At 35.1% G+C, this 25,199-nt stretch overlaps 1 protein-coding gene and 2 long non-coding RNA genes across 3 annotated transcripts in view; all 3 read right to left on the reverse strand.

The window, feature by feature from the left end:
* LOC148947945 (uncharacterized) overlaps window positions 1–25,199 on the reverse strand; it is a 435,585-nt gene that overhangs the window by 165,785 nt on the left and 244,601 nt on the right. The gene's annotated exons all lie outside the window — the stretch shown is intronic.
* LOC148947947 (uncharacterized) lies at window positions 12,881–13,737 on the reverse strand. The gene is made up of 2 exons (XM_089095752.1): window positions 13,669–13,737; window positions 12,881–13,582 (listed from the first exon to the last, which is right to left on the reverse strand). Exons 1-2 carry the CDS (start codon window positions 13,735–13,737, stop codon window positions 12,896–12,898), a joined length of 756 nt encoding a protein of 251 aa, XP_088951878.1. The 3' UTR covers window positions 12,881–12,895.
* The window catches only part of LOC148947948 (uncharacterized), an 86,781-nt gene continuing 79,958 nt past the window's right edge, over window positions 18,377–25,199 (reverse strand). The window contains exon 3 of the long non-coding RNA XR_016142274.1: window positions 18,377–18,479. This is a non-coding gene — a long non-coding RNA (uncharacterized LOC148947948). The remainder of the gene's footprint in view (window positions 18,480–25,199) is intronic.

A 25,199-nucleotide genomic window follows, 5' to 3' on the forward strand; every position in this document is an offset into this window, starting at 1 on the left:
CTCAGGGCAAGGGTTGTGAGTTATGCCCTAGGGATATATAAGGTTTTCATAGAACGCGTTGTCGTAAAAACTTCAAAAAGGGCTCATTCGATTGGAAATTTAAATGGCTCATGCCCTTTTTAATAGTCGAAAGTAATTGGAAGGCAACTAACACCCTTTCCACACCCATCATTTCCCCAAACATATCAATAAAAATTTAGAGATAGCCATTTTGTTCCACGCAGTTTAAAGTTCCGGAAATTATACCTTTGAGCAGGACAATCCCCCCACAGTCTTCAGGTCAAGGGTTATAAGTTATGCCCTGGGGGCAGATAAGTTTTTATTGAAATCTTTGTCATAGAAACTTGAAAAAGGGCTCATTCGATAGTCGAGAGTGGTTTGAGGGCAACTAACCCCCCTCTCTCACCCACCTTTTCCCCAAACACCTCCAATCAAAAGTTTTAGATAGCAATTTTGTTCAGCGTTGTTAATTTCCGGATAGAATTTAAGCTTTTGAGGAGGTCACCCCCCACAGCCCTCAGGGCAAGGGTTGTGAGTTATGTCCTGAGGATATATAAGGTTTTTATAGAACGTGTTGTCGTAAAAACTTCAAAAAGGGCTCATTCGATTGGGAATTTAAACAGCTAGTGCCTTTTTAATAGTCGAAAGTAATTGGAAGGACACTCCCCCCACAGTCTTCAAGACAACGGTTATAAGTTATGCCCTGGGGGCATATAAGGTTTTTATTGAAATCTATGTCGTAGAAACGTGAAAAAGGGCTCATTCGATTGAAAATTCAAGGGGCTAGTGCCCTTCTTAATAGTCGAAAGTGATTTGAGGGCAACTAAACCCCCTCTCACACCCACCTTATCCCCAAACACATCAAATCAAAATTTTTAGATAGCCATTTTATTCAACGTATTTGAAAGTTTTGGATATTAGTTTTTTAAGGATGACAACCCATCCCCGCCACAACCCTTACGGCAAGGGTTGTAAGTTATAACCTGGGAGCATGTAAGGTTTTTATAGAAAGCGATGGTGTAAAATCATCAAAAAGGGCTCAATCAATTGAAAATTGAAAGGGCTAGTGCCCTTTTAATAGTCTAAAGTGATTTAAGGGCAACTAACCCCCTATCACGCCTACCATTTCTCCAAATACATTCAATCAAAGTTTAGAGATAGCCATTTTGTTCAACGTAGTTGAAAGTTCTGGAAATTGTCTATTTAAGGATGACAAACCCCCCTGAGTCCCCAGGGCAAAGGTTGTAATTTAAGATTAAATCAAAATGCACTGTGTTAATTTCAACTTCAATAAGGCATCTCAGCAGTATCCCAAGAACGACTGAGGGTATCATATTCAAACTTTTGGGGCTACTTCTGCTTTTAAAATTTAACCAAATCAAAATAGCGTAACTATATGCAAGCTATCAAAGAAAGTAAACAGATTTTTTTCCGAATGGTATCATGTTTACTATTTCCTGTCAACTAGAGGAGGTATGAAACTAAATTTAGCACTACTATTTGTGTCCAGATTTTTAAAATGGTACATATTATTAAAAATTGCTGAAAAATTTTCTCCAGCATACAAATAGCAGGCCAAACTATAAAGCCTTAAAAAAAATGACTTAAACTATTATTTTGTTTTTCCCTGAAAAGACTATGTCAATATAAAACGAATAGAAATTAATTAAAAAAACTTTTTCCAGTAAATAACTTTTTCAATAAGAAGTAAAGAATTCCATTAAACCAAAAATGAGCGAAAATAAAATCAAACAATTCACCAAGCGTGAAACTACCACAAATCAGCATCAATAAATAAATGAAACCCAACACGAACAGAAATTACAATAAAAAACCGAGTCAAACTCGTTTGACTCGGTTTTTTTTATTCAATATAATATAAATTCTATATCAATATCAATATAATATAAATATTATTCAATATAATATGAAAATTCGGTTTTTTTATTCGATTTTCTTATACAATATGAGAACAGCCAAACTCAACAAAAAAATAAACAAAAAAAAGGCATAAAGAAGGCAAACAAAAAAGAAGGCATAAAGCCTTCTGCGTCATCGGTGCTTCACTGAAAATGAATTACTCGATATATTACAAATTTATTATTTTCCAGTTCTTACAGCATTGAAAATTAAAATAAAAATTACAGTGAAAAAAATCTTGAACTGATGGATCTTTCAACAATTAATATCATTATATATCTAATATTCAATTTGATTTTGTTTATACTTTCCAAGACTGTTGAAGACTCATATAGTTTTGCCATTTTTTCTAACTCTGCCATTTTTTATAACTAATAGTGATAGTTTTTTATGAAAACATTCTATGGCTTCTAGGCATTTATATTTGAGCGAAAACTGCACCTCAAACTTTGTGGAACATGCATTTTATTGCATGAAACTCAAAAATACAATAAAATGTCAAGTTTCAGAGTGTTCCACCCCTCGCAAGCAAGTGCCATTGGTATTTTTGAATCCGCATGGTCAATTTCGGGGTTGGAGGGTAGGCTAATTCTCGTAGCAGCCCCATTCCGTCGTGGTATGATTCACATTTTCAACACCTGGCGTCCGGACTATCATATAGTCTACCAAGCATACAACTACCCCAAATCAGTATCAATAAATAAATGAAACTCAAAACGAACAAAAATTAAAATAAAAATTAGAGTAAAGCTCAAAACGAGCATAAATTAATATGAGTAGGGTTCAAAACCCCTATGCTTCCTATAAGCCAGAATATAAGTTGTACTTTACCGAAAAAAATTCAGATGAGTTTACTGAAAAAAAATGTGCATTGACAATTTAATATGCACATGCTAATATTTATTCCCTAAAATCTTAATTAATTTTTTATTTCTTAAAGTTACAAAAGTGAAAACATTTCAAAGAATTGTTTTCAGTAAAGCGCCAATGACGCAGTAGGTTTTAGGCTTCTGCAGTGAGGCGATACCGAGAGTGGGGGTTAGTTGAACTCAAATTATTTTCGACTATTAAAAAGGGTACTAGACCTTTGAATTTTCAATCGAATGAGCCCTTTTTCAAGTTTCTACGATATAGATTTCAATAAAAACTTTTATGCCCCCAGGGCATAACTTATAATCCTTGTCCTGAAGGCTGTGGGGGGGGGGTGTCCTAATCAAAGGTATAATTTCCTTAACTTTAAACTGCGTGGAGCAAAATGGCTATCTCAAAATTTTGTTTGGTAGTTTTTGGGGAAATGGTGGGCGTGGAAGAGGTGCTAGTTGCCTTCCAATCACTTTCGAATATTAAAAAGGGCACTAATAATTCCAATTTCCAATCGAAAGAGTCCTTTTTGAAATTTCTACGACAACGCGTTCTATAAAAACCTCATATAACCCCAGGGCATTAATAACAATCCTTGCCCTGAGGGCTATGGGGGGGATGTCATCCTCAAAGACCTAATTTCGAGAACTTTCAACTACGTTAAACGAAATGACTATCTTAAAACTTTGATTGGATGTGTTCGGGGACAAGATGGGCGAGAGAGGGGAATAATTTGCACTCTACTCACTTTCGAATATTAAAAGGGCACTGGTACATTGAACTTCAGATCGAATGAGTCTTTTTGGAAGTTTTTACGACAATGAGGTCGATAAAAAACCTTATATGCCCCCAGGGCAAAACTTACAACTCTTGTTCTGAGGGCTGTGGGCGAGTGTCCTCCTCAAAAATATAATTTGTATCTGGAAATCAACTACGCTCAACAAATGACTATCCAAAAGTTTTGATTGGATGTGTATTGGGAAAAAGTGGGCATGAGAAGGGGGTTAATTGCCCTCAAATCACAATCAAATATTAAAAAGGGCACTAGACCTTAGAATTTCCAATCGAATGAGCCCTTCAAGTTTCTATGACAAAGATTTCAACAAAAAAAATTATATGCCCCCAGGGCATAACTTATCAACCCTTGCCCTGAAGACTGTAGGGGGAGTGTCCTGCTCAAAAGATAATTTCCTGAACTTTAAACTGCGTGGAACAAAAGCCTATGTCAAAATTTTGATTGAATGAGTTTGGGGAATGGTGAGCGTGAGAGGTGTTATTTGCCTTCCAATCACTCTCGACTATTAAAAAGAGCACTAGCTATTTCAATTTCTAGTCGAATGAGCCTAATTTGAAGTTTCTACGAGACCGCGTTCAATAGAAACCTTATATGCTCACCGGGCATAACTTACCACCCTTGCCATGAGGGCTGGGGGGGGTTGTCATCCTCAAAGATCTACTTTCTAGAACTTTCAACTACGTTCAACAAAATGGATATCTTAAAATTTTGATATGTGTTTGTGGAAAAGGTGGGCGTGAGAGGGGGTTAGTTGCCCTCCAATCACTTTTGACTATTATTTATACAAATGGAATGTGCGTTGTCAGTTTAATATACATATTCTGATATTTGTTAATCAAGATGTTGGTATTATTTAATTTATAAAAGTTATAAAAGTAAAAACCTTTAATTTTTCTTCAGTAAAGTGCAAATTATGTTCTGACCTTGGGAAGGCATAGGGATTTTGAGCCCTACTCATGTTAATTTCTGCTCGTTTTGAGGTTGACTCGGTTATTTATTGTAATTTCTGTTCGTTTTGGGTTTATTTTATTTATCGATGCTGATTTAATTAATTTTTCAATTAATTTCCCTTAAACGCCTCTACTGCATGGCTAATATTCCAAATACCTATACTGCAATCCTGAATTCTAACCTGCCTTGGCAAGTGGATAGAACGATTTATAAGGCATCTATTGATATTTTAAAGAAAAGTCAAATTGATTAGTGTTTATTAATCCATGATGAAGCCATTTAAAAAAAGATGTTATTCATGATTTGTTTTGGAGAGTGCAGAAGAGAGTGGGAGTGAGCGTGAAGAACTGTTTTGGTAACGGCCTGCCTATATGTCTTAAACGGCTGGGGGAAAGTGACTCAAGTGCCTGTACTTCCCACAACCCATCAATAGAATAATGAGTTTAATTGGGATGATTGGTTTGTTATAACTAAAAAGAAGACTTGGTTACAGAGAAGGACAAAGGATTTTTAAACATCTGATGATACTTTTCAGAGAGTCATAGGGGTGAACGGATGAAATGGTAGTTCATATTCCCTGATACAAATTTTTGGAACTGGAACTTCTAAAAAAAAAGACTTTAGCGCAAAGAGCGAGGTATTGATGATGGGACAATCCCCCTCGTACATGTAATATTTTCTGTTCATTTTAATGTTTCTTCTTACTTTCAGTTGGAAATTTTTTTAAATTTATTTAATTACTGTGTGTTTTATTGTTTTTCAAATAACGTCAAAAAATCCAGCTCCTCCTCCATGAAAATTTCCTTCCCCCTCGAAAAGATCCTCTTACTTAACCCCCCCCTCCACCCAAAAGATAAGTCCCCGAAAAATATCTGTAGACTTCCCAATAGACAATACTATATGTTAATAATGGTCAAAGTTCATAGCTTGCAGTCCTTCCACGGGGGGGAGGGCTGTGGGGAGTCCATTAAATGTTTTAAGGGTGTTTCATCCGTTTTCCAAATATTGGGCAAAGGAAGCCCTAAGTGACGCTTTCTTATTGCCAAAATGGACCAAAGTCTGAGGATTAGTATTGGAGATGACGTGGTTGGAGCTTTGTGACCTCTAGAGACCCCTGGAGACAAAATTTGGCCCGAAATATTCAATTACACACTATCTCTAGTTTGGCCTTTTTAGTTATCATACAAAATCTGTTGATAGCCAAAGACAACTAAACATACAAAATTTGACCACGACTACCCAAACTGCACAACTTCACATGGAGGTCTTTTTCAATAGAAATTGAGTTCCTTCCTTTTTCTAATTTATCAAGATATGTATGGTTGTGCAAGTTTTCATTTCTAATAAAGAAAAAAATTATTGTTTGTGTCCTTTGTGCTTTAAATTTAACGAGAATTGAATCTACAGGAAATAAAGAAGCAAACGAAAAAACAATAAGAAAAATCACCCTTACAAAAATATTTTTAATTTCTTTTAAACAAAAAAGGATAAACAAGAGTAAAAAAAAAAAAAAAAATCAAAGTAGACATTCATAAAATACCATTAAAATAGTATCAGAAATCAATAAATTACGGTTTCAACTGAAAGTAAGGAGCAATATTAAAACTTCCAACAAATTGGAATAATTCTGTTAATTAGGTGGCTACCCTATTTTAAAGCCCCTCGTCTTTACGCTAAAGTAGCACTTTTCCCCCCTTTAAGAGGTATGAACAAAACAGAAGAGAAGGATTAATAATTCTTTTTCGTTTTAAAGTTGTTCTACGCTTTAATTGAAGAAAAAAATATTTTTATTCAATATGAGAACAATAAAACAATAAACAGTTCGTGGTAGCGAACTGTAAGTAAGGATTGATGCAGCTCAATAGTAGCCAAAACTCTAAAAAACAGAGTCATGATAATAATGGGTATATCAAAAGAATCGAATTCTGATGCTTGTTCAAAATATATAAAAGTCTTGAGGTTTAATATTACATGTCAAAAGTTATGAGCCTGATGCCCAAAAAAATCAGCAAGTTTTTAATAATGCCTTGAAATAAGGGTGGGGAGGCTCTTAAATCCAGACAAATTATAAGAGATTCTGAATATTCAGCAACTGGACTTAATAAAACCAAGCGAAAAAGAACCTTTCATTTTTTTTCCACATGGATGTCCTCTTGACATAAGATTCACAACCAATGCATCAAATTGATAAGCCAATTTCAGACACAAATCTTTGATTATTTGTTATGTCGGTGGCAAAAAAAAAAAATAAAAAATCTAGTGGATCTTTTTAAGTTGTTTAGAATGCTAATTTCAGCTAATTTTCTAGGGAGGGAAAGAATACAATTCGTTAGTCATTTTTAAACTTATTTACTCACTATACTCCTTTTTATCCACAAAAGATTTTATATACACCTTCTCAGTAACCCGTACTAAGTAAATTATAGTTAAAATATAAATAAAATTGCCAGTATTAGAGTTAAATGGTTGGCTTCTTTTTTTGTCTGGTCGCGTACCCCCTAATTTTTTTTTACCAGTTTGGGAACCACTGCCCTAGGGCATACTAATTTTGGTACTTTCCTAGGGAAGGAAAGGACACCATAGGATATGCTTACAAAAGGCACTTACTGTTTTAAGTTTAAATCAGATCAATTTTCCTTTCACGCCCCAAACGGAGAAAAACAAATGTTTTTTTTGGCACTGATCCCCTATTAGACCGTTCACCAAACAAATCAAAGCAGACACATTGAGTCCAATTTGTGAGAGGAGGTGAACTGCTCATTTACTACTTTTTCAGTTTAATAGAGCCCTCTTACACCACGAACTTGTCTGCATAAGTTCAGAAAATATAAATCGAAAATTGTTGTCGTTGTGGTTCCGGTATTTGTTTAGCCTTGTGTCGCATGATAAGGAGACATGTTAAGAAAACTAATTCTTACTTTAAAATTTGTATGATGATCCTAGTTCTTATATTATCTGATGGGAGAACCTTTATCATCAAGTCTTTCCTCTAAAATTCCTTCTTTTTTCAGCTTAAAAGAAAAATTCTCCAAAAAGTACCACATTGATATTCAATGCTCAGGTCTTTTTAAATTGACGCCTAATAAGTTCTTTTATAGATAGCGTTCATGCCGGTCTTTAGCGTTCATATTTTGATATTCGCCCTTCCCCACTGCTCTTTAAAAAAAAAAAGTATTAAAAAGACCGGCATGAACGCTATCTATAAATCAATTTATTTGGCGGCAGTTTATAGCGGCAATTTAAAAAGACTTGAGCATTGAATTTCAACGTGGTACTTTTAGAAACTTTTTCTTTTAAGCTGGAAAAAGGATTTCTAGAGGAAAGACTTGATGATAAAGGTTCTCCCGTTGGATAATATATGAACTAGGATCATTATACATATTTTAAAGTAAGAATTGTTTTCTTAACATGTCTCCTTATCATGCGACACAAGGCTAAACAAATACCGTGGTTCCTCATCCAATGCCAATCAAACGAAATTTGGGTTCTTCTTTGAATCCTGTTTTAGGGCAGCTCCAGCCCAAATATTAGGATAAACAAAGAAGTCTTTCAGTTTTTCAAAATTTCAGTAATCTTGGTCAAGGGATGTGAGTTAACATAAATTTGATCATTTGCTAGCCCCCTCCCTCTCAAATAAATCTTTTGGTCTATTTAGAATTGCAAACAAAATTAAGAATTTTCAAATTTCAAAATAATTCAGAAAGTAAAATTTTTAGGACATTTCAATATCACAACATATTGAAATGCTGTTGAATAGATAACTTTTTTTTTCATTTTCAAGTAACAAAACAATACTTTTCTCAAGTACTGACAAATGGAATTTCTAAGCAGACTAAAAAGACAACAGGGTTATGTTGTCTTTTTATATACTCCTTTTTATCAATAAATAAAGGGTTCTTTTTTTCATCAAAACCAGAGTAAATCAGAGAGCATCGTTTATAAACAAGAAAAGGAAACCCGTGAGCCATAAATTTGTTTTTTTTCAATTGATCCATGGTTCCTGTTTCTTTAGCCTTGTTATTCTTTTTATTTTTTTTTTCTTTTGTTGAACTATATGAAACAAATATAAACTAATTATATCTTGGTTTCTTGGGTAAATGTTATGTTGCTTCAAATCCTGATTATTATGCATTTCAGCTTTGGATATTGTGGAATTCTGTTTCCTTTGAAATTATCAATTTGAAAGGGATTTTACTGTTTTTCTTGCTCATGTAGTTTCACATAGGTGATTGGCTGAAAAAACAAGCTTTACCTACCGAAAAATGAAATTACCAGAAAACTATACAAAAACATCCAAAGTGCTAATTTAAATAATTTAAATTAGTTTAAGAAATTTTTAACAACCTATTTTAGGAAAAGCCTCTCGGCTTATGACTGCAATAAGACCTTCTGGCAAAATTGTGATATTTATTGTAAGAAGAATTAAAGGTGGTCCACATTGACTAATTCTCATACTTAAATTAGAACTTTGGATATTTTTGTAGTTTTCTGGTAATTCCCCTTTTTCGGCAAAATTCTCAATGGCAAGCAATGTTGTTTGGAAAAAGGTCCCCTCAATTTTATTCCACATAGAGGTCCTGCTGCACAAGATTCACAACCAATACATGAAATTTAAAATCCAATTTTAGACACAAATATCTTATTCTTTTTGGTCTTAGTGGCAAATAAAGGTAATCTAGTTAAAGCTTTCAAGCTGCTTAGAATACTAATTTTGGCCAATTTTCTAGGGAGAGAAAGTAAACCATAGGGTATGCTTACAAAGGAACTGCAGTTTTAATCTACTCGTCTTCCTTTTCACGCCCCAAAAAGAGTACAAAATTTTTTTTATGGGTACTGATACCCTCTTAAAAAGTTCACCAAATAAATCAAAACAGACATATTGAGTCCATTTTTGGGGAAGAGGGGATATGCTTTTTTTTCACTTTTTTCAGTACATAAGAACCCTCTTACACAATAACCCTGCCGGCGTAAGTTCAGAACATATAAATAAAAATTGTTGTCATTGAGGTTTCTCATGCAATGCCAATCAAAAATAAAATTTAGGTTCTACTTTGAATACTGTTTTGGGGTAGCTCCGGCAGAAATATTAGGAAAAAAACAAGTCTTTCAATTTTTCAAAATTTCGGTTACGTTGTTCAAGGGCTGTGAGTTAACAAAATTTAGATCAATTAAAGGCCCCCTCCCTCTCAAATAAATCTTGTGGTTTACTTAAAGCAAGCGAAAGAAATAAAACTTCTAAAAACTACAAACTATTTCAGAAAGAAATTTTTTTTAGCACATTTTAATATCAGAACACATTGAAATGTTGTATGGTAGATATCCATTTTCTTAATTTTTAATAAACAAAACATTTCCCAAGTACTGATAAATGAAATTTCCAAACAATTTAAAAAAAAAGCTTTTGGGTTTTTTCAAACATTTTAATCGGCAGCGCAATCGCGCTGCCTAAGTAAAGAACGATGTTGGCAAAATGTATTGTTTATTTTTTTCCATAACAGGGCACTTCGTATCGAAGGTGTTGTCGTAGAAACTTTGAAAAGGGCTCATTCAATTGGAAATTGGAGTGGCTAGAGCCCTTTTTAATAGTCGAAAGTGATTGGAGGGAAACAGTGTGTTATTCAGTCTGTTGGGCCAAAAAACTGGAAAGGTAAACCCCAAAAGAAGCAAGATAGGATAGCCTGGGACTACTTTTTCTTTGCAGTGTCTGTACAGTTTTTCTTTGCAGGGTCTGTACACTTTTACCATATTCATGGTTGAAAATTACCTCGCACTCAGGCACCTGATTGATATATAAAATATTTTCTCTTGTAAGCCAATTACTAACTAGTTTGAATTCTCGGGAGTTCCGCAGTAACCTATCCAGCCATATATCATTAGAAGTAGAGAGCAAAAATTTGTCCATTTCACCTACGGTGACATTAGTTAGTATAAATTCAGTGGTAAAAGTCATTTTTTGGGGAATAAATACGCTGATCAAAGTCATTTCACGATATAATCGTGGTATGATCAGAAAATAGTGCAGGATTTCTTTCGGACTTGCGGTATTATTTCGCAAGATGCGGCACAAGTGGCGACAGTGTCGGCTCATCCATGCCATCTATTTTTATCCATATTTTATTTGTGTTTGTAATTTAGAGAAAGCAGGGATTTCAAAATTATTTTAAACAAATTTTTAATTTGGAGTTTTTACAAAGTTTTTTGCAAAGTAAGTTTCATTTTCCAGTGCTTATTCCATGAATCAAGAAATAGTTAAATGCTCAGTCAGTTTTGTGGTAGCATTAAATAAAGAAAACCAGTTTTTTCAACTAAAAAGTAAGGAGGAACATTAGGGATGTTCTTTTACCCATTTTTGTACTAAGATCTTACATCTTTTGACAAAGAACGCTTAAAAGCGAAATCTTAGCACAAAGATCTCACATCTTATAGCGTTCTTTTGCAAACGTCTTTCATCTTACTGCTCTGATCAGCGGTCTAAGTACAATGATGAGTATATCATCAAAGTTCTATCATCATTGTTCTGTATGGCAGAAATATGGGGTTCTTTGCATTTTTTGCTAACATCAGTGAGCTGTAAGATCTTAGAACAAAATTGAGTTAAAAGAACGGAAATCTTTGCAGAAAGATGTGAGATTTTAGGTGTAAGATCACAGTGAAAAAAAGGCCCTATTAAAAAGTTTAAAATTAAAAGAAATTATTACGCATATGAGGAGGTCTGTTCCTTCCTCATCCTTAAAAACACTTCTCCCAAGTACTGACAAATGGAGTATCAAAGCAAATTGAGACAACTGTTTTTTTTTCCAACAAAACTAGAGTAAATCAGAGAGGGTCGTATATAAACAAGAAAAAGAAACACATTAGTCATAAATTTGTTTTTCTTCAATTGGTCAATAGTTTCCGCTTCTTTAGCCTTGTTATTCCTGTCATCTATTTTTCTTTTTGTGGAACTATATGAAAAAAAATGACAACTAATTATACCTTGCTTTCTTAGGTAAATGTTATGTTGCTTCGAATCCTGATTATTATGCATTTCAGCTTTGGGTATTGCGGAAATCTGAGATTATCAGTGTGATAGTTATTATATTTTTTTATGCTCACGTAATTCCACATTGGTGATTGCTGAAAAGACAAGCTTCACTTGCCAAAAAATGGAATTACCAGAAAACTAACAAAAATATACAATATACAAAAATATACAAAACTATACAAAATCGTGTGTAGTCAATAAATTGAGAGGTTTTTCTAGAATGGGTTATTAGATTCTAATACAGAGCTGATTTAAATGAAAATACTCTTTTGCACAAATTACGTTTAAATGATGTCTCACCTGTATGCACTTTTAAGCTTGTTCAGATACTCAAGTCAAGGCAAGCACTTCTTGCATACACCATATTTTAAATACTTTCTTTTAAATTATCTTTTAAATAATGTCTTAAATCATTTTTTATATAGTTTAACGAACTCTTTGGAGCTCATTCAAAAGCCTTGATTTGGACAAGCATTTCTTACATATATCACATTTGTTACAATCAAGCAAATTTGTATCACTAGTTTTCACAGGACAATGATGAAATTACTATAGAAACTAAACACAAAGAAAAACATTAAAAACATACCTGTTTAATGTAATACTAATTGGTAGGAAGAATTAAAATCACAAGCCACCGAGGATACAGCTTGTGTTAAAATAATCGTTTAAACTTTTGCAAGCACCGCCTGATGCCGGTAAAAATTGCACAAATAAGAAAGTTTTTTTTTTCTTTTACATACATCTAATTTCAAAAATTTCTCCCCTGTATGCAGTCTTTGATGGGTATTCAAAATGAAAACTTGCTTAAAACACTTGTAATATAAAAAAATGAATTGGCTATTCAGCCGTATGCACTCTTAGGTGCCTGTTCAAACTGCCGAGTTGAGAAAATCATTTTTTACATTTGTGGCATTTAGATACATTCTCATCTGTATGCACTGCTTAATGTGTGTTCAAATTTGCAGCGTGAGAAAAGGTCTTGTCACTTATGTCGAACTTAAACAGTTTTTCACCTGTATGCACTCTGATGCTGATTCAAATTTCCTGCATGAAAACCACTTTTGCCACAAACATCACAAACAAAGTTTCTCAACTGTATGCATTCTTAAATGGCTTTTCAAATTTGATGCTTGAGAAAAGGTTTTGTCACATACATCACACTTAAACGGTTTTTCACCCATATGTATTCTTTGGTGCAGGTTCAAATTTCCTGCATGAGAAAGCCTCTTGTCACAAACATCACACTTAAGTATTTTACACTTTAACGGTTTTTCACCCGTGTGTTTTCGTTTATGTGAGTTCAAATTTTGTGCCAGAGTAAAGGTCTTGTCACATTCATCTCATTTAAACTGTTTTTCACCCGTATGGATTCTTTGGTGCTGGTTCAAATTTCCTGCATGAGAAAAGGTCTTGTCACAAACATCACACTTAATTGTTTTACACTTTAAGCGTTTTTCACCCATATGTAATCTTTTATGTAGGTTCAAATTCTGTGCCAGAGAAAAGGTCTTGTCACATTCATCACATTTAAACGGTTTTTCCCCTGTATGCACTCTTTGGTGCCGGATAAAATTATGCATTCGAGAAAATATCTTGTCACATACATCACACTTAAACAGTTTTTCACCCATATGAATTCTTTGGTGCTGGTTCAAATTTCCTGCTTGAGAAAAGGTCTTGTCACATACATCACATTTAAACGGTTTTTCACCCGTATATATTCTTTGGTGCTGGTTCAAACTTCCTGCATGAGAAAAGGTCTTGTCACATATGTCACATTTAAATGGTTTTTCACCCGTATGTATTCTTTGGTGCTGGTTCAAACTTCCTGCATGAGAAAAGGTCTTGTCACAAACATCACACTTAAGTGTTTTACACTTTAATGGTTTTTCATCCGTATGTAATCTTTTATGTGTGTTCAAATTTCGTGCAAGAGAAAAGGTCTTGTCGCATTCATCACATTTAAACGGTTTTTCACCCACATGTATTCTTTGGTGCTGGTTCAAATTTCGTGAATGAGAAAAGGTCTTGTCACAAACATAAAATTAAGTTTTTTACACTTTAACAGTTTTTCACCCATATGTAATCTTTTATGTATGTTCAAATTTTGCACCAGAGAAGAGGTCTTGTCACATTCATCACATTTAAACGGTTTTTCCCCTGTATGCACTCTTTTGTGCATGATAAAATTTTGCATTAGAGAAAATATCTTGTCACATACATCACACTTTAACGGTTTTTCACCCGTATGCATTCTTTGGTGCTGGTTCAAATTTCCTGCATGAGAAAAGCTCTTGTCTCAAACATCACAATTAATCGGTTTTTCACCAGTATGCATTCTTTGGTGCTTATTCAAACTTCCTGCATGAGAGAAGTTCTTGTCACATACATCACATTTAAATGGTTTTTCACCGGTATGTATTCTTTGATGCTGGTTCAAATTTGCTGCATGAGAAAAAGTCTTGTCACAAACATCACACTTAAGTGTTTTACACTTTAATAATTTTTCACCCGTATATAATCTTTTATGTGTGTTCAAATTTTGTGCTAGAGAGAATGTCTTGTCACATTCATCATATTTAAACAGTTTTTCACCTGTATGCACTCTTTTGTGCCAGATAAAATCATGCATTCGAGAAAATATCTTATCACATACCTCACATAGATATGTTTTTTTCTCTTTATGAGTTCTTTGTGATCTTTCTAATTTTCTATACTCTTTACTTTGCAGGGAACTTTTCAAACCTGTTTTCTGTTTTTTTAAGCCTTTTCCTTCAGATTCTGATTCACATCCATTTGAGAAACTGCTCGTAGATGGATTCCTCGAAATAAATAGTGACGTATTTCCCTGTAAGTTTAGTCCAGATATGTGTTTTAAAAAGTGACCTAAAAATTATAGTTTTATTAAGTGTCTTCATAAAAAATATTTGTTTTCAAAACTATAAAAATTTAAGAAGAATAAAAAAGAATAAAATATAAAATCAAAACTAAAAAACCTAAAAAAAAAGAATCAAAATATAACTACTGAAAAAAACGAAAAAAAATATACAAATATGGTAAAAGCCTACCGATTTGAGAAAAAAAAAAAACAAAAAGTATATAATTCTATGTGTTTTAATAAAAAATTTTATTTTTTTTACCTATTTTCTCCCACGTGGCGTTGCTTATATTAGCTTTTAAAATTAGTTATTCTAATTTAACAAAAGAGCGAAAATGAAATCTTAAACGATCAAAAAGTATAAGGAGGGGTAAATTAAACCAGAAGTGAAGGGTACGAAAAATTACAACCAATACTGGTAATTATTGTAACTAAAAGAGGAAGAGCTAGCAGAATGAAAAAGGATAATTTAAAGCAAACATTTTTTGGGTAGTCGCAAAGCTTTGGATAAAAAAACAACGGTCACATTTTCCTCAGGCTTAAAAAAAAAGTTCAAATAGGGATAAATCTTTTCAATAGACAGTGAAAAAAAATGACTAAAGTTACAGATATTTTGGTCAAACACACAGTGACTCAGTCATCAGCAAATAACCAGTATTTTTTGTCATCATTTTTCACTTTCTATTAAAATGATTTTTTCCCATTTGAACTGTTACCTGTAAGACCTGATGAAAACGTGACTTTCGTGTTGTTTTTTTCATCCAAAGTGACTAGCTATGTTCTTTTAGATATATATTTAAAACAGTTCGTTCTAAAAACAAACGAAAAAACTTTTGACTTCATCTGCACAAAATGAATTATAAGGAGAAATATAAACTATAAATCAGGATTGTAAAATTTACATAGAGATGTAGTTTTTAATGTTTATTATCAAGCCTTTTGAAAAATAATAAACGCACCAAACTCCTTTTAAGTGAAAACTTATAAATGTTAATGATATACAACAAAAACGGTTTGGCAAACATCTGCACATTAGAATAAGATAAAACAAAAATTCCATCTTAACCCTCTCGCGGGCGCTGGTTGGTTTTGAGGACACTTAATTGTAACCCCCTCTTTACCCAAAACTAAGCTTTTAACATATGTTTCCTGGTGTCAGCTGATTGCCGACTCTTCCAAAAACGTCCCTGAAGAGTCGTCTACTGGATAAGCTGTGCTTTCTTCCTGCCATTTTAGCAGAAAATTGTAATTTGAGTTTTATCAAGGATTTGCAAGGTAACTCCACTTTTTCTTTATTTTATAGACATTATCGCTGACCTGGGAAATTCGGGAATTTTTTTTTCAGAGAATTCGTACCCTTAGAAGTGTCAAAGTTATTTTTTCAACTTCTGAAAATTTCATATAGTTGAGCCATCTATTTTCATTCTGTCCCCACATGAGGACATTGCCCATTAGCGCCAGCTTTCTGTATAGTTTTCCTTCCGTATAGTTTCCGTAGGTAACACTAGTAAATCTACTGTTGCCATAGGTAACACTACTGTTCATTTGTCCCCGCTTGTACCTTGTGCTCGCAAACTAGTAAAGCTTCTGTTCTTTACAGATGAGTCGGCGAAAAATCAGGAATGATGAAGAAATTATGAAAATCATGTTTGAAGACGATAGTGACAATGGAATTGATTCAGACCAATCAGATCTTTCCTCCGACAAATAAGATGGCAGAGATCTCACTTGGCAGCCTTCATGTGAAGAAGAGGACGTCCAACTTGCTACCGGATCGAGCCCAGCGGCTAGAGATACGCAAGAGAGAGCTACAGACGAAGACAGTGTAGACCAAGAGGTAGCGGAACCTGATCGAACGGAACCGTTTCTCCAGCGTGTTGCTAGAACTTATGCGAAGAAAAGGAAAAGCCCAAGCATGGAGCCCAATAGTTCTGCTTCTTTTGCGACGTCGCAAGCAGACCCTGCTGTCAACAGTTCAGTTTCAGATGGAAGATCACAGACCACTCCTTCACAGTCTAACAGTGGGATTGCAGCCAAAACCAAAGTTCCACGAGACAACCCGAAGTCTAAACCGGTCAAGGCCAGACGACGTATTTGGAGAGCCAATGTCGATAATCCTCTAGCAGAGTCGGTTCCTTCGTTCACCAGTGATGGTTGGGTCTTGCTTAATCTCAGCAACGAGTCGGATCCTGTCGATTTCTTTGAGGGACTTCTTTAAGACGAAATTCTTGCAATGGTCGTCAGGGAGTCTAACGCTTACTTATTGTCAAAAAAGGGTATGAGTTGAATTTGACATCAGCAGAACTACGCATCTATGTTGGATGCCTTCTGATAACGAGCTATGTTCGATACCCAAGAGTTGAAAACTACTGGTCAAATAGCCTGAGGCTACCTCAGATTGCTGATTATATTTCAAGCAAAAGGTTCAAAAAGATCAGAGAATGTTTACATTTCACTACTCAACAAAGTAACCCTGATGGTGACAAATACTACAAGATCCGCCCATTTTTGGAGATTGCGCAACTCTTTCAAAGCAGCACTGACCGATGAAGAATACAGTTCAATACACGAGATGATGGTCGCCTTCAAGGGAAGAAGCAGCCTCAAGTAGTATATGGCATCTAAACCAACTAAGTGGGGTTTAAAAATTTGGGTTCGGGCTGGAGTGTCTGAATATGTGTATGATTTTGAGCCATATCAAGGCAGCGGTCCCAACCGCAACCCACCAGTGTACGGGTTAGGAGCAGACATGGTTGTGAAACTCACTCGTGGCCTCGAAAACACAAACGTTAAAGTGCATTTCGACAACTATTTTACCTCGGTATCTCTGGTGGAAGCCTTAGCAAAGGAAAAGATTTATAGTGTTGGAACCCTTCGCGCAAATCGACTTGGAGATGCTGCACCTAAGCTAATAACAGAAGTCGAAATGAAAAAGGAAAAGTGAGGAACCTCTTTTGCTACGTCTTTTACTCGTTTGCTACGTCTGCTGAAGGAGTGATGGTTTTACGCAGGAAAGACAACAATCTCATAAATATTTGTTCATCCTTCGCTGGTTATGCCCCAACTGACAGTGTCCAGAGATGGTGCAGCACAGTAAAATCGAAAGTAGCGGTTGTAAGGCCATACGCAGTGAAGGATTACAAAAGTGTATGGGAGGCGTGGATTTGATGGATTCGCTGACTTCACTTTACAAAAACGACTTACGAAACAAACATGGGTACATGCGCCTTTTCCACCATTTCCTTGATGTTGCTGTTGTCAACGCTTAGATTCTCTAAAGAAAAACCTGCCCTGTCGGCACACTTGATCTCCTCCATTTCAAAGGGTCTGTTGCAGTAGCTATGACGAACAAAGGAATGGTGCGGATGAGGACAAGCCCTGGTTGGCCTTCAAAAATCGGCTTTGTCAAGAAAAGGACTGTCATTGCTGTCCCAAACGAGATTTAACTTGATGGTCTGAGTGGCCATTGGCCTGGCAAGTCCGACAAAAATAACGCTTCTCGATGCCAGGACAAGAACTGCACGAGTGAAACGAGATTCCTCTGCAAAATATGCAAAGTCGCATTGTGCCCTGAATGTTTCGAGAACTTTCACAGTGTCCGATAAGCCTTTCGAAAGAGTGTTTTCTGGGCGGCGTCCCCATATGTGGACAGTAGCATATTTTACCTTTTTATCCTTTTTTGTCAGTTTCTGAATACATATATGAAATCTACGTATTTTTCTACATAGGAAAGAACTTTGTCCTGTCAGTTTATCTCAAAAATTGGAAATTCGCCCGTAAGAGGGTTAAGATTGAGTCCCTGTGTCCTATTTTTGTCCAATAGAATATTATCCAATATATTTCAATCAACAAAAAAAACAATGTTTCAGATGTACCTTCATTGTTAAGACATTTGAGTTCCGATTCCTCGGTGACGCATTCAAATTTACATGGTCCTGAAATACTGGGTAAATTTAGTAAGGAAACATCTTCACGTTTTGGTGAGAAACAATTCTTTGGAAAATGAAAGGCCTTCTCACTGTCACATGGTAAACCATCTTCAACTTCTAAAATAAGTTTCAGATTAAACAAACATAGAAAAAGTTAACAGTAAACCTTATTAAACAAATCTTTTTCTTTTTAGCTATGTGTAAAAATGTAGATATATAGTCATTATATATCTTATATAATGAATATATATCTTAGGCAGCGCAATATCGTTGCCAAAGTAAAGAACGACGTTGGCACAATGTATGATTTATTTATTGAATTGTTTTAGACCAGGGCACTTTGTATAGAAAGATTTGTCGTAGAAACTTCAAAAATGGCTCATTCGTTTGGAATTTTACAGAGCTAGTGCCCTTTTTAATACTCAAGAGTGATTAGAGGGCAACCAGCCAGCCCCCCACCCATCCTTTCCCCCTACCACATCCAATCAAAAATTTGAGATAGCCATTTCGTTCAGCGTAGTTGGAATTTCCGGAATTCCCCCCCCCCCAAAGCTCCCATTCCATAAGTTGTAAGTTATGCCCTAGGGACATATGTTTTAATAGTAAGAATAGTCATGTAAACTTTGGAGGTGGCTCCTTGGATTGCCATTGGCACTAGAAGTTCTAGTTCTAGTTCTAGACATTAACACAGAACCGGTCACAAAAAGACCTTTGAGGTTAGCTGCCAAAAAGGCTGGATTAGCAATAAGAACGTGTTTTTACAATTATTTTTCTGTCATCTCAATGAATCGTCTTGTTTTACCTCACTTTTTATCAGGCTTGGTTTAACTTCGCTGAAGTAAGGATGCTGGGACTGTTTTGAAAAATCTTGCATTTTAGTTTTATTGGTCACATATTGTTGTCTTTCTTCTTTTATAAATTTTTGTCTTGCTGAGGAACGAAATATTCATAATATTCACTGTCTTACAAAAAAAATTCCCTATTGTTCTTCTTATTTTTGTTGTTTGAGAATAACAGTGACCGGAGGGCAGCTACCCCCCCCCCTCCACACACGTCGTAATGTTCCGAAATGCATTCAATTAAAATTTTGAGTTAATAAATTTACCTAAAATAGTCCACAGATCATATAAAAAGGCTGTTGTGGTTGCAAAGAACCCCAAGAGCCTGAGGGCAATGGTTTTAACTTATACCTCGGGAGCATTTAAGGTTCTTATGGAAAGGATGCTTGCATAAACTTTAGAAGAGTCTCATTTGGTTGAAAATTAGAAGTTATAGTTCCTTTTTAAGAATCAAAAGTGATGTGAAAGCAACTAGCCCGCTCCCCAACGCCCATCATTTCCACAAAGACATCCGATCAAAAGTTGGTGATAGCAATTAGGTTCATAGTAGTTAAGGGTTGGAAAATTATGTCTTTGAGGAAGACATCCCCACCCTTAGAGCTTTCAGGGCAAGGGTTGTAAGTTATTCCCTGAGGGCATATAAGGTTTTTTCTATAGAAAGTGTGGTCGTGTAAACTTTAAAGGGGGGCTCATTAGATTGATAATCAGACACTATAGCGCCGTTTATAAGAATAACAGTAGTCGGAGCACAACTAATCCCACTCTCCCACACACAGACGTCGTGTTTTCCCAATATGCATCTAATAGAAATTTCGAAATAGCCATTTTATTTCTGAAACCAAATATCATTTGGAGTTGAAAAAAATTTGGAGTTGAAAAAAAAAATTGGAGATGAAAAAAAACAGAGCCTGGGGGAAATGGTCTTAAGTTATTCCACTGGAATATTTGAGGTTTTTATGCAAGGGATGGTTGCATAAATTTTAGAGGAGGCTCATTTGATAGAAAATCGGAAGTTCTGGTTCTTTTCTAAGAGTCGAAAGTGATAGAAGGCGGCTAGCCCCTCCCTCCACTACCCCTCTTTTCACCAAACGAATCTTAATGAAATTGCGAGATAGTAATTTTGTTTTAAATAGTCCAAAGAAGATATAACAATGCCTCTAGGGTTGAACAACCACCCAGTGTCCTGAGGATAGTTATGCCCTAGGGGCATATAAGATTTTTTATGGAAAAAGTTTTTGTTTAAATTTCAGATGAGACTCATTTGATTTGAAATTGGCAGTTATAGTGCCCTTTTTAAGTCAAGCAGTTCGAGAACAACAAGCCCCACACCACGCTCATCATTTCCCCAAAAACATCTGATAAAATTTGAAGATAGCAGTTTTGTTCATCGTAGTTGAAGGGTCCAAAAATTATATTTTAGAGGAAGACACCCCCTCCTCCCAGAGCTGTCAGAGCAAAAGTTGTAAGTTATGCCCTAGGGGCATACAAGTTTTTATATTGGCAAGGTGGTCATATATACTTCGGAGAGAGCTCATTTGATTGGTAATCAGAATTTCTAGTGCTCTTTTTAATAGTCAAAGTGATCAGAGGGCAGCTACCTCCCCCCCCCACCCCACAGCCAAATTTTCCCAAAATGCATCCGGTAGAAATTTTGAGACAGTTATTTTATTCAAAATAGTCCAAAGATCATATAACAAGGCTGTTGAGGTTGATATAAACCACCAGAGCCCGGGGTGATGGTTGTAAGTTATGCCCCGAGGACATTCTTGGTTTTTATAGAAGAGAAGGTTGTTTGAAAATAGAGGAGCCTTAATTGGTTGAAAATTGGTAGTTCTAGTTCCCTTTTAAGAGTCAAAAGCAATGGAGAGCGACAAGCCTCCCGCCCTGACAACCCTTCTTTTCATCAAACAAATCAGATTGAAACTATGAGATAGAGCGTTTGTTCAAAATAGTCCAAAGAATAATTAACAATGCCTCCAGGGTTGACATATCCCCCTAGAGCCCCGGGGATAGGGTTGTAAGTTATGCCCTTGGGCAAATACGGATTTTATGGAATGGTTGGTCTATAAACTTCAGATGGTGCTCATTTGATTTGAAATTGGAAGTTATGGCAAGCACGTACGCGGGGGGGCGGGGGGACTCCGGCCCCCCACCCCCCAAATCTCATGATTCTTTTTATTTTCCCTTAATTTTCTGATAATTCTCACCGAATAAAAGATAGTGGCAAATTAGTGATCTAGACATTATGTGTTAACCGTTTTCGATTATTTGTCAGCCTGTAATTACCCGATTGGGTCACCAGCATAGTATTAATCCATTTCCTGTCCAAATTTTTTAAGCTAACTGTTAGTTTTAAACGATCATCTGTTCGTGGGTGGTCCTTCCCTAGGGAATAAATCAGTCATTCTTGCAATTAAACCCAGGCCTTTGCTCTTGCAGTTGACAGTCTAAAACCAAGTGTTGCTAAAGATAGGACAAGTGTGATATGTCGAAAAAACAACAGAGTATTCTCCAACTTTGGAGTAAAAAACGACAAATTAGTGAGGTTTACTCGGAAAAAAGTGGCAATGGTGATCAGCTGAACATTGCAGTTGCGACTGAGCCTTTGACTTCAGCTCAAGAATCAAAACCAAATAATGAGGTAGTAGCAGACAAACGTGATGAAATAAATATTGAAGTTGAGCTTGACATTGGAACCTTTTTTGAAAGAAGAGGTTCGGCTTCCGATGAAACAAAGTATAATTTACTTAAAAGGCACTTTAAGCCAAACAAGAACTATCCTTTTCCAGTTCATGTCACAGGTTCAAAAACAAGAAAGTTTCAAGTTAGTTGGATGGATAAGTACGCTTGGCTAGTATTTTCTTCAGTGAAAAAAGGGTGTTTCTGCAAATACTGTGCTTTGTTTGCTTGTGATCAAGCTGAGAGGGGGTCTCACCAAAAATTAGCGCAGCTTGTCATGGAGCCTCACGTAAATTAGAAAATGTCCTGGAAGACTTTTCTAAACATCAGTCAAACTTTTATTATAAGGGCGCAGTCGTTTGGGGGGAAAGTTTTCTGGCAACAGTGAGCAGGCAAAAGTCCTCTATAGTGGAAGTCTTGAATACTCGGAAAAGAGATGAAATAGAAATAAACAGCAAAAGGCTTCGTCTCATCACAGAAACAATACTGTTGTGTGGACGGCAAGGACTTGCAATGTGTGGGGATGAGGATTCGGGGAAATTAACCTTTGTAGAGCCTGTAAAAACAATGGAAAGTCTTAGGACCGTGCTACGCTATCGGATGAAAGACGAAATCGGAAGAACAAAGAAATATAATGTTAAAAGATAAGCTGCAGTGAAATTAAAACGAGTCAAAAACGAAAATGAAAAACAAAAAAACTACGCGTTACTGAAAAAATGTCTCAAACATGATTGAGGAACAAAAAAAATATGTAATTGAAAGATAAAAGGAAGCGAGAATTGCTACGAGACAAAAACAAAACTGAAGAGCAAAAAATATACGGTTACAAGACGTGGGACAACGTCATGACTTCGGGGAAATTAACCTTTGTAGAGCCTGTAAAAAACAATGGAAAGTCTTAGGACCGTGCTACGCTATCGGATGAAAGACGAAATCGGAAGAACAAAGAAATATACTGTTAAAAGATAAGCTGCAGTGAAATTAAAAAGAGTCAAAAGCGAAAATGAAGAACAAAAAAACTACTCATTACTTAAAAAATGTCTCAAATATGACTGAGGAATAAAGAAATGTGTAGTTGAAAGGTAAGAGGAAGCGAAAATTACAACGAGCCAAAAACAAAACTGAAGAGCAAAAAATATACGGTTACAAGACGTAGGACAAAAAGGATCAGAACAAATTGAAAATAAAACTAAAGAGCAAACAATTGTGTGGTTAGAAGATAAAGCACAGGAAAAATCAGAAAGTGTTAAAAATGAAATTGAAAAACAAAGAATTGTACTGTTAAAAGGCAAGTGAAAGCGTCTTTGGGGAAATGATGAGTGTGGGTGGGGGGGAATGGTTGGGGTTGGGGGGACTCTTGAAAAGGGTATTATTTTTATTTTCAATTTGTTCTGATCCTTGTTGTCCCATGTCTTGTAACCGTATATTTTTTGCTCTTCAGTTTTGTTTTTGTCTCGTAGCAATTCTTGCTTCCTCTTATCTTTCAATTACATATTTTTTTATTCCTCAATCATATTTGAGACATTTTTTTAAGTAACGCGTAATTTTTTTGTTCTTCATTTTCGTTTTTGACTCGTTTTAATTTCACTGCAGCTTATCTTTTAACACTATATTTCTTTGTTCTTCAGTTTGTTCTACCACATATTTTTTCAATCCCTTTTCCTTAGTTGCTTGGATTGTTTCTTGTGTATCTTTATATGCGTCGAAAGTACTAAAAATGATAAAATTTGCAAATAAATATGACGTTATTCATATGAGTTTTTTTCCGAAATGAAGGCTCTTAACGTGCTTTCTCAAACTTCTGACCTGTCTTTTTTCACGCAAGAGAATCTCAAGATGCCCCCGCCTCCCTCGCAAAAAAATATGGAGCCGTTCTCGGGAAAAATTTAAACATACATACATGCATAAATAAATAAAAATTATTTCTCGTTTATAAACATAAAAAAAAATAATTGAATATAAATTTACATCTCCAAATATGAATACATAAAACTGTGAATTCTTCTACATTCTGTCAGAAAATCTTATTTCTTTCTGTCTTCACTTCCAATCGGCATAACTGCTGAACTGTTTTATCTATTTCTGATTCATTGTTGATATCAGGTAGTATTTTATTAGTTTTAGCAAAAAAAAATGAACTCTCTCCAGGAAAAAAAAACTTACAGGGATTATTAAGAATGTTTAACAATTAAAAAAATTGGGATTATTTTGATGGTAGTATGAGGCCCTTTCAAACAAAGGACCCGATTGGACCCAATCGCCCTTATCCTGCTCTGGTTGAGAGAATTTGAATTTTATTAATTTTTGATTGAATTATGATGGGATTTTATGAGTGTTTGCTTTGTTTTTATTTACTGTTGTTTTCTTTTATAGTTAATAAAAACTAAAACTATTTTTTAATGGTAATTTTCTTCTTTAGAAATTTATTCCTTTTGGGACAGAGATTCAATTCTAAAATGGAGATTTGGCAAAACTGCATATTCAAACCAAATATGAATTCTTCTAAATGAATTCTTCTTATAAAACTGAGAATTCTTCTACATTCTGTCAGAAAATCTTATTTCTTTGCGTCTTCACTTCCAATCGGCATACCTGCTGAACCATTTTATCTATTTCTGATTCATTGTTGATATCAGGTTGTTTTTTTTTTTTAGCTTAAAAAAAATGAACTCTCTCCAGGAGTAAAACTTACAGGAATTATTAAGGGTGTTTAACAATTAAAAAAATTGGGATTATTTTGATGGTAGAATGAGGCCCTTTCAAACAAAGGACCCGATTGGACCCAATCGCCCTTATCCTGCTCTGGTTGAGAGAGTTTGAATTCTATTGATTTTTGGTTGTATTATGATGGGATTTTATGAGTGTGCTTTGTTTTTATTTACTGTTGTTTTCTTTTATAGTTAATAAAACTAAAACTATTTTTTAAGGGTAACTTTCTTCCTTAGAAATTTATTCCTTTTGGGACAGAGCCCTCCTCAGGAAGATTCAATTCTAAAATTGGGATTTGGCAAAACTGCATATTCAAACCTCACTAAATTTAAAGCACAAAGAAAACCAAATAACAATTTTATGACTAAGAAATGAAAACTTGCACAATCATACATATCTTAATAAATTAGAAAAAAGAGGGAATTATGGTAGTTATGGTAGTCGATACTTAATTTTGAATGTTTAGTTGTCACTGAGAATCAACAGATTTTGTATGACAACTAAAAAATCCAAAATAGAGATAAAATGTAATTGAATATAGTGGGTCCTAAATAGTCACCAGGAGAGGTCTTAACGGTCCAACTAGGCTACTTCCAATGCTATTCCTCAG

The sequence above is a fragment of the Artemia sp. Qi Xiang Cuo genome, chromosome 10 (assembly GCF_049724085.1).
Source record: "Artemia sp. Qi Xiang Cuo chromosome 10, ASM4972408v1, whole genome shotgun sequence".
Taxonomy (NCBI): Eukaryota; Metazoa; Arthropoda; class Branchiopoda; order Anostraca; family Artemiidae; genus Artemia; species Artemia sp. Qi Xiang Cuo.